Below are 10272 nucleotides of genomic sequence, written 5' to 3'. Positions count from 1 at the left end.
CTCGGCTTCTCATGTTAAAGGGGGCGGAGCCTCAGCTCATCAGGTTAAAGGGGCGGAGCCTCAGCTCATCAGGTTAAAGGGGCGGAGCCTCAGCTCTTCATCATCTCCTCTATCCTCTACCTGCTCTCTTCCTCCATCTGGTTCAAAGATTCAACGGGTTTCTGGGTTGATGTTGCTTCATCCAGGAAGTTGCAGCAACCTGCAGCTCAGGTTGCTTCGTCTGCTCTGAACTGGTTCCAGGTCAGATAACTGGAGCTGAACTGGTTCCTCGGTTCATCATCACCTGTTCATTTTGTTGGAAACCATTTGAATTTCATAAGATGAGAAAATATTCTTTAATTTACTCATAAGTTTAAAATTATAATTCATGTTCATCATCAAATCTAATCTGTCAATAATTATGATGAAGTTAAAACAATCTGACCTTTGCCCTCTGGACTCAGGTTTGCTTCTGCTCTTCTGTTTTATCAGGAGAATAAAATGGTAATTTTATGAAACCTCCATGAAAAATGATTGATGATCTGAACTTTTTTCTCATAATTTYAATGCATCTGTTGATAAAATTATGTCTTTATTCTGATAATATTCTCATAATTAACCAAAATCACAGACAGGCTGATTAAAATGATAAAGTCTGAGCAAAACTGCACTTAAAAATTATTATCCAGATCATTTTAATTCATCATGTGATCAATTGATTAATTGCWGATTCCTTTTCCTGAATTAAAACTAAAATCTAAGTCAGTGAAATGAATCAGAGATCGTCTGTTAGATGGAGCTTAAGTGCAGATTATTTGCATAAATTCAGTAAATCAGTGCATATTCATGTTTAGACTGGATGTTTTAAACTCAATATGTTTAATTTTCCACCAAACATGAGATTTAAATAAAACCAGTGGAATTAGTTTTATTTCAGTTTAAAAGCATAAAGTTCCTCTGAGACGTCGATGATGTTAATCCTCTGAGTTCTGCTTCACGTCGTCGTCATCATAATAATCGTTTTCCTCTTCCTCCTCCTGCACCTGTGGCTGCTGGGCCCTTTGGGCTGCAGGAGGACAGACAGGGTGAGCCGGGCCGGGCCGGGCCAGCTGCATTATGGGTAACGCAGTTCCACTCACTCACCTTGCCTGAAGTAGCGTCTGTTTTTATACATCAGGATGGTGGCAATAGTCAGAGACACACTGAGCAGAACCAGCACAATAATGACCCAGGGAGGAAACGGCGCTGTGAGAACACACAGGCGGACCAGTCAAAGTAACAGCATGATCCACAGCCAGAATAAACTACAAACATGGACCAGTCAAAGTAACACGACATCTTACTACCATCTGTTTTACTGAACATGTTAGTATAAATCCGGGATACAAAACATTTTCATCACGTTGTTTTATAAAATAAAATTTACTTTTATTTTAAGCTGTTTTAGGGACACTGTCACTTTAAATCCCATTAAGCTGCTGCTGGCCACGCCCACATCTCAAAGGTTACATTTTAGACACATAAAAACGGCAGCGAACAGAAGCGTATTGGTACAACGCAGCATCCAGTGGCGCCTCGTCAGCCAATAAGGAAGCAGCAGAACTTTCTGAACGGCCACTCAACAAGCCGTAGCCCCGCCCCTTTAAAGGGGCGGCGTTATGTAAATGTTGTTCCCTCATCTAAAACACAAGTGGCAAGTTGTTTTGATTCTTTCATGAACGTCTGAGAAACTCCTTCAATCTCCATGGCAACCACTGCCTAAACTCACAGAYGCAGCCTCCTTCCCCACTCAGCTCCTCCAGACTAGCAGCAGCACTTCCTGGAKRAACTGAGCGCCTGCTGAGCTCATCATACGAACTACGTTCAGTTAAATCCAGGGTCAAATGTCAGAACCGTTTTAAAGGCACCTTGAATAAAAGTTCAGACTGCAGAAACTATAAATATCAGGGAAGAATTTACTGCATTACAGTGAAGCTTTTCAAAACCTGACCTTTCTGCTTGAGGCTGCTGGCAGCAGCTTTGTGTTTCTCTAGTCTAGCGGTTCTCAACGTGGGCGGTACCGCCCCCCAGGGGGCGTTCAGGGGGCGCTGGCGGACATTTTTACAAAAGGGGGGCGCTGGGATGCCTTTGGGGGGCGTTTGGTCGAAGGTAAACTTTATAAACAATACCAGTTGTATTGTTTAGACAACTGGTATTGTCTAAACAATGCCAGTTTAGACTTTGAGCAACTTGGTAAAACTGTATTGTGTAACATTAAATCATGCTTGGCTGCAACTGTATCGATGGCAGCTCTTCTTCTATTCAGTGTTTGCAGCTTCTGTTAGCTTCTTGGCGCAGCTCCGTTCTCCTGCTACTGGTAGCTAAAATCACGAAACCCTCACTGTGTATCCCTCTGAAAAATGAACCCATTTAAATCAAGAAATCCCTCCATGGTGATACAACGATATAGAGCGTTCATTTTATAGCGTTAACACGGAGCTGTAAGTGGTCCGGTATGAAACGGGATGATAGAACAACACAGCACTTTTACATTTCAATAATCAGAATGCAGAAATTGTTTCCGTTGTTTTAAAAGGTTTATGTCAGTCTGCCTTTTCCCCATCGATACGTTTCCCGACCGCCCTGCATCTTAGGGGGTTAAAAAAAGACGTTCACATTGCGCAAAACTCTGAAACAGGAGAAGCGGGACATAAAACGGAGCGACGAACTAGATGTGAATTATGGCATAAAAACAGAGAATCTGACGCTGAACTGAAAAATCAACACATGATGTGAAACATGACGATTAGGCGGCGCAGCAGGTGATGAGTGAAGATTACTGATGGTCAATAAACGATAAAATAAATGTAGCAACAGGAAAGAAACTAAAGTGGACATAGCAATAAACCAAGAGAGGATAAAACTAATCAAAGGAAACTAAACGGAAATGAATGAAGAACAAAATGCAAGAATAAACTAAGAAACTAAAGTAAATACAGAGGAATAAACTGGTATGGCAAGACCTTTCGAGCAATAATGAATACAGAGACTGTATGGCAAGAATAAAAATCAAAACATCTACAATAGTGATAGTAATATTAATCATAAAATAATTGTCAGTGCAAAGTAGCCCACAAATTCTTTGGTGGGGGGGTGAGGGACCTGGATAAAGGCTGGGGGGGGCGCTGGCACAAAAAAGGTTCAGAAACACTGCTCTACAGCATTAACCCCCGCAGCGCCGAACTTCAACGCTTTGCTGCACCTGGCATCGTTTGGGTCAGCAGCAGAAAAGATCCTGTCATGAAAATGAGCGTCGTCAACAAAACTGGCCAACAAATCTGCACTTAGTCATGATGGATGCCAAAAATTTAGCTAGCAAGCTAGCAAAGCTATACTTGCAGTTAGTTAGCACTTAGCAGTAGCCTCAATCGAAATGATCAAATATTATAATTCAGTACATTTATGCCTGTGTTTACATGATGAATCAAACAAGCAATGGAAACTTTTTACCAAACTGTCACAATTAGATTGGTGCCAATCCAAACTGTGGAGGAAGGAAAGTTTTAATCTTCTTGTTAAGAAGCAACAATATGAAACATCCTCCTAAAACAGAAATATTTTTCCAACCCGGCGCGTCCAGACATGAATGAACACCACCACAAAAATGCTCAGGCAATACTGGATCAAACAGTGACCTGCTGAAAGGAGCTTCTACAGGCACCTCCGAGAATAACAGGGGCATAACAACGGATAGCAGTGCTAACGTTAGCAAAAGGACAGATAGCAGTGCTAACGCTAGCAGAGCGCTCGGACTAGATAAGTGGACGGTCCTGCTTCAGGCATTGTCTTCATGTCACCATCAGTCAGTTTCCTTCACTTGGTCCATAACAATGTTAGCTAGTAGATGTTACAGTTGGCGAAAGTAACAGTAAATTAGAAAATTGAAGAGTTACTTTATTGCAGTAACTATTCACTAAGGCTGCGTTCACACTGCAGCCTGACCCAATTCAGGATTTTTTGTTTTTGACGTAATGCGACCTGTATCTGATCTTTTCATGGCGGTGTGAACAGCGCAGGTCGGATTCTTTCAGAATGTGACCCAAATCCGATACGTATCCGATTCCAATGCGACCGTAACGTCCAGGCCGCATTCATCCAAACTGAACGTCACTGATTCTCAACAAATCTCACTATTCTGCTTCCTGATACGCGCAGGAAGAAAAACAACAACATGACGGATTATATGAGGATTAAGTTGTTAATTTGCTGCTCCGGTTGAACAACAACTTCAAATATATAAGCTAAGCTACACCGTTAGCCTCCATGTTTACTTCCTCAAACACTGAGCTCTTCTTCTTTTTATGGCTGTTGGCAGAACACTGAGAACGCTGAGGCTATAGCGCCCTCTACTGCGCATGCGGGACACTTTCAGGTTGTTTGCCCGTTCAGACTGCAGAACGCATACAGGTCGAGTTTGTGTGGCAGTGTAACACAGCCTAAGTGTAACACATGTATAGATTAACTCCAAACTGACTGATTTCTGTCAGTCAGTGGTCCAGCCTTTGTTTCTGTTGATGATGATGATGATGATGACTGTCCACTGAGCAGCTTAGAAAACTATTACCGTTAATTATTATATCAATAAAAAATATTTGTAAGAAAAATATGGGCTTAATGGGAAGTGTTTAAAATCTACAGACTGCTGCCAACTACTTCCTCTTAGATTTTACACAAATACCACATATTGAAAATACATTATTGGAAATATTACAGATTGTGTGGGATTAATAGTAGAGGTGTGCCGATCGATCGGTCGCCGATCATAATCGGGCCGATTTCCGTGAAAAAGTGCATGATCGGTGATCAGCGATCATTGGCTCTTGTTGCCGATACCGATCACTTGGCCTGTCGCCATAAACGATAAATAAATTAATCGCACAATAAATTAAACCTATCGACCTCATTTTAATTATCGTCTTTATCGTCTCTTCCTGCCTTTCTTCTTTCTGTTGATGACACTGAATGAAAAAAGGCTCCGCTCCGGTCTCTCCACTGACCCTCYCTCCCTCATTTCCTTAGTCTAATGTCCAGCGCACATTACATCGTCTTAGAACCGTCGGCCCATTTTCTAAACCTGAGAGACACATCAGCCGACAGAAATCCCAGGTATAACGGTTCGATCGGGTTCGTCGTGCCGTGTGGTGTCCAGCCACATGGGCACAAAATAATGGCTACAAGTCCAGCTAACTAATTTTAAAATCAGGCATTAATCAATGCTTTACTAGAATCTACCTGTGATGCATGTGGCTAGAATCAGCGTAAAGTCCTGACTGAATGAAAATCATTATAACCTATTTACAAGGGGGGACCCAAAGGTTTCCAGAATGACGCTGCTGCACGCACAGTTTTCGTAGTACACGATTCTACCGCTGGGTATTTGTTCCACCACGCCTCCTCAGTCAGTGTGCCAAGGTTTCGTCTACCAGCAGCGACTTTTCTTGTAAGAGCCGTTTTGTCCAGCCGTCGTTTTTCTTCATGGAGAAGTTTGAGCAGCGCGAGGCTGAAGCTTTGCTTCCTGGTCGGGAAAACGGCATCGGAAACCGTTCAAATGTTGAGGACCGCTTACAAGGAAGACGCTATGTGTCGAGCTCAAGTTTTCTCGTGGTTCACCTGCTTTAAAAATGGTGAAATGTCAATTGATGATCAACCGCTTTTTTCCCCGAGCAGCGTCATTCTGGAAACTTTTGGGCCCCCCCCTCGTATGACACGTTAACGAAGAACAGCTGAAAACTTACCGGGTTCAACAACTGAGGTAGCAATTTGGCTCCAACTCCTCCCCTTGTCATTTCTATATTCTTTGCACGAAATGTTGAATAAATATTAATGTTGTTTCCACATATCATCTCCGATGTCYGCTGGACTTCGGGTTGCGTCGTGTCAGCTGTTTGGGATTCCCCTCCGTAATTTCCCCTCAGAAAGCAGGAGGAGAATCCGCGCTTTCTGATTGGCTACCTGTCACATTCAGCGTCAAGCTCCCAGTCAGGGAAAACCCCTGATTTAGATCGGAGCGGCCACGACGATCTACCGTAACACACCACACACTACAGGATGATCGGTTACGAAACCACCAGCGAGAATCTTAGATCGGCCAACGATCTAAGATTGTCGTAAGGAGAAAATAGGGGCAAAAAATGGAGTAGTATGAACTGCATCAGGTAGTGGGATGTGCCCATCTTCTCTATCTAAATCTAGTGATTACTGAAGGTCAATATACATACAGACTTCATAATCTGCACTCTTTTGGTTGAATGCAGTATTTATTTCCACTTTGGCTTTATGTTGTTTTTATTCAAGTACGTTTTTTGTTAATGGAGACTGAGAATCCATTTTATTTTTGTTTGTTTTGTTTATTTAGTTTTAGTTCCAGTGTTATGTGTTCTTTTGAAAATAAAGTGAATCTATCAGGAAATCACATGTATTATTAGTCATTTCCATTAAATCAGTGTCAAAAGGTCTTGAAACAATATTATCGTTTATCGCAATAATTTTAGACAATTAATCGTCCAGCAAAATTTTTTATCATGACAGGCCTACCGATCACCTGCATCTCATTTCTCAGCCTGCCTATGCAGCTGGTCTCCTCTTTCCTTCACTCTGCAAACGCGCAGCAACAAATCCTAAGCGATGTTGAACTATAACTATAACGCACTGAGTGAATGGGGACGTTTGCGTGTTGCGGCGGAAAATTGAAGCAGGTCAAAATGCATCAACACAACGAAGCTAATATGACATAAAAACAATGTCAGACCTGACGGAGTTTGGCTACATCGAGGCTCACTGCAGTAAAAAAGACATGGAGGATCAGATAGCAGGTAAAGCAGCGCAGCTACAAACACCCGGATTAGCATGACGGTCAGAAAGCTAAACAAATAACCCGTAATATGATTTAAGTCTTGGAGCTGCGATGTAAGACGCTGGTTCTGCTCTCGCTGTTGAACCGCTGCTACGCTACAGGTAGTAATATTTCACAGACGGAGCGCCGCTTCTGCTCCACCTGGTAGTGACTCTCACACCAAACCTCAGCTTAAAGCTGCAGCATCTAACCTAAAAAAAACATTTTACATACGTATTAAAACTTTCGCTGTCCTAACATGAGACAGATAATCTCTAAAAAATAATCGATCTCCTCCCTGCTCTGCATAATTACTCTGCTCAGTCAGAAACAGCCACTCAGAACTAGCAGTAATCAGCTAGCCGCCATGCTAACAGGAAGTTTTCATTCAGTAACTCTGGATTGTTTATTGTAATGGATCCTGTATTTGCCTTTGAATGCTAAGTTTTATACTTGAATTTTTTGGCTCTTTGCATCATTTTGCCTCTTCAGAGCCTCCATATGTTATCAGTCTGTTAAAGATAGTTTTACCGATAGCAGGACAATTTGCACAATGTCTGTTTTGTTTAGTTTTCTTCTTGGAAAAAGTTATTAAAAACAAGTTTTTGTCTAAATTAAGGTGAATTCATCGTTCCTTTTTCCACATAATGTAACCGGTAGTGTTTATGATAAAAAATAATAATTATGTGATCGGTATTGGTGACCGGCCCTCATGGATGATCGGTATCGGCAGAAAAAAACCTGATCGGCACATCTCTTAATTAATACAGATATTCTTTAACATGTCACCGATCATCATCATCATCTGATCTGACCAGAACCGGGAAGCAGCTGAAGGTTCTGATCCAGAGACAGACGAACGCTCACCTGGCGGAGGGGGCGGAGCTACATGGAGCTGATGAGTTTCATCTCACTGCCTGTTTTAGCGACTCAACACTCACATTTTACATCCAGGTAGACCTTCATCCTGAGTTGCTCCCCTTCCTCCTTCTGGATGACTCGACATTCATATTCTCCCGAATCGTTGGCCTTCGCTTTCTTCAGAACCATAGACACGTCTCCACCGTTCATCTTATAGTCCAACAGATCCACCCGGTCCTTAAAATCTGGATGCTGCTTGTTTACATCAATCATCCCGTTTTTGAACAGGAGGACAAATTTCGCCCCCAGGCCGGATTTGCTCCACTCTACGACCTCGATGGGGTTATTGTCAGGGTCACTGCACGGCAGAGTGATGTCCTCTCCAGTGGCAGCTCTGATGTTCATTTCTTCTGACGGAGAGGAAACAAAGAGAGGTCAGAGGTCACAGTGGACCTCTATTCTTCCACATCAGCTTTAAACAGATGGTTAGTCAAAGAAAGGACCCGATCTCTGAACTCTGAGGTGTGTTTTAGTGGAGGTTTGTTCTTGTCGTGGCCACTTGCATGTCAGTAATATGGCAAACACACTTAGAAAAAAATAACCTAAAACCGGCGTATAAAAACTGTCTCTAACAGCTTCTGTAAGGCGGAGTTTTAAAAAATGCCAATCACAACATGGCGGAGATAAACGTTAGTGATCCGAACCGACTAGTTTGATGGAGAAGGATCTGTCTGTGTGAAACAGCTGAGTCTCACCTTGAGCAGACACGAACTGCCAGAAGACCACAGACAGCAGGAGCAGAGACGAAGTCAGAGAAGAAGAACCCATTTCCTGGTTGCGTCGATCTCTCCGTCCGAAATTTAGATTCATGCGACGTTTCTAAGTGGAAAACATGTCCAAAAAAACACTAAAAAATATATATAGTTTAACGGAAAACACAACAGTCAGTTAGAAGTGCGGAGAAATTAGGTTAAATAAAATAAACTGAGAAAGATTTATAATTTACTGCGCGRTGCGACAGAGCCCTCCAGAGGCGGGAAAATGTATACATGGAGCTAGCTTAGCGCTGCTGCTTCTGCTTCTTCTTCTTCTTGTTTTAGTGTTTTGTTGACGTTTAGCACAAAACGTTAGGCGCACATTACCGCCACCGACTGGTGCATGATGTGTACTGCAGCAACGCTCAAAATAAATGAAACGAAAATTTCATATCCTTCAAATTAAACCATTCAGTTTGAGATGATTTATCAGTTAGTGAGAACTTTAGATATTGCACTACTTTGTAACAATTCAATGTGATTTAATCTTATCATTTTAAAAATAATATTGGGCCAACACCCTTAAAGGGACACGCTCTGGATCTGGTGTGTTCACATGCGCTTTTTTGAATACCATTGAAATCCTTCAGACATGAATCTCTGATCATTTCCCAGTCTCATTTTCAATTAATATTTATTTTCCTGTGGATACAAATAATACAAAATGCCATACTTGATGGTTTGGTTTGCTGTGTTTGGCGGATGTCGTCCCCATAGCGCCCCCTCCGGCCGGTACCCTCAGCTACTGCTGCGCTTCGATTTTCTTAGATTTTTCTTGATTTCTTTTGTTTCATTCTCAAAAGAAACTGGTTTTAAAAAACATTTTTAAAATAATTTAATAAATGTTTTTTTATCATTTTGAAACTGTCTCAGATGTTTTAATCCCTGCATAACTGAACCTGTGTGCCTTAAACAAGAGGTAATATTCTCTGGGTGAAATTCCCAGGGTGGCGTTGTTGGGCGATTTACTAAAACTAAACTTCCACAAAATCTGAATTTCCATCTAGTGTCACCACACGTTGAGTAAATATCAATGTTGTTTCCACAAATCATCTCCGATGTCCACTGGACTTCGTGTGTCAGCTGTTTGGGATTCCCCTCCGTAATTTCCCCTCAGAAAGCAGGAGGAGAATCCGCGCTTTCTGATTGGCTACCGGTCACATTCAGCTTTAAGCTCCCAGTCGGGGGAAACCCCTGATTTAGATCGGAGCGGCCACGACGATCTACCGTAACACACCACACACTGCAGGACGATCGGTTACGAAATCACCAGAGACAATCGTAGATCGACCAACGATCCAAGATCGAAATGGGGGTTTTTTGCCCCCATTTTCCCTTATGACAATAAGAGGAAATGGGGGCAAAAAACCGTGTAGTGTGAACTATTGCATCAGGTAGTAGGATGTTCCCATCTTCTCTATTTAAATCTAGTGATTACTGAAGCCCAATACAGACTTTATAATCTGCACTCTTTTGGTTGAATGCAGTATTTATTTCCACTTTGGCTTCAAGTTGTTTAGTTTTTATTCAAGTACGTTTTTTGTTAATGGAGACTGAGAATCCATTTTATTTGTGTTTTTGGCTGTTTTGTTTGTTTAGTGTTCTTTTGAAAATAAAGTGTATCTATGGCAGGACATCACATATTACATCATTTCCATTAAATCAGTATCAAAAGGTCTTGAAACAATATTAATGTTTATCGCAATAATTTTTTAGACAATTAATCGTTCAGCAAAAAAAAAAAAA

General features: G+C 41.7%; 2 protein-coding genes across 3 annotated transcripts in view; one reads left to right on the top strand and one right to left on the bottom strand.

Moving 5' to 3' along the window:
* LOC103460740 (uncharacterized) overlaps positions 1-10272 on the top strand; it is a 47269-nt gene that overhangs the window by 32054 nt on the left and 4943 nt on the right. The gene's annotated exons all lie outside the window — the stretch shown is intronic.
* On the bottom strand, positions 888-8777 carry LOC103460738 (uncharacterized). Of its 2 annotated transcripts, none has more exons than XM_008403035.2 (4): positions 8467-8777; positions 7792-8121; positions 1123-1224; positions 888-1045 (listed from the first exon to the last, which is right to left on the bottom strand). In XM_008403035.2, the coding sequence occupies exons 1-4, from the start codon at positions 8579-8581 to the stop codon at positions 954-956; spliced, it is 639 nt and encodes a 212-aa protein (XP_008401257.1). In that variant the 5' UTR covers positions 8582-8777; the 3' UTR covers positions 888-953. The 2 variants fall into 2 exon arrangements, with proteins under 2 accessions (XP_008401257.1, XP_008401258.1); XM_008403036.2 differs by having other exon boundaries at positions 7792-8118; positions 8467-8776.

Source organism: Poecilia reticulata, unplaced genomic scaffold (assembly GCF_000633615.1).
Source record: "Poecilia reticulata strain Guanapo unplaced genomic scaffold, Guppy_female_1.0+MT scaffold_281, whole genome shotgun sequence".
Taxonomy (NCBI): Eukaryota; Metazoa; Chordata; class Actinopteri; order Cyprinodontiformes; family Poeciliidae; genus Poecilia; species Poecilia reticulata.
This window is presented reverse-complemented; position numbering and strand designations above follow the sequence as displayed.

What these genes read in the sequence shown, in the direction of transcription:
- LOC103460738 (XM_008403035.2), bottom strand. Translation starts at nt 8,581, where the DNA reads ATGAATCTAAATTTCGGACGGAGAGATCGACGCAACCAGGAAATGGGT. An exon ending in GCAGTTCGTGTCTGCTCAAG is followed by an intron (nt 8,122 to 8,466) that starts GTGAGACTCAGC and finishes CCTCTCCGTCAG; the next exon opens with AAGAAATGAACATCAGAGCT. An exon ending in CAGACGCTACTTCAGGCAAG is followed by an intron (nt 1,046 to 1,122) that starts GTGAGTGAGTGG and finishes GTCCTCCTGCAG; the next exon opens with CCCAAAGGGCCCAGCAGCCA.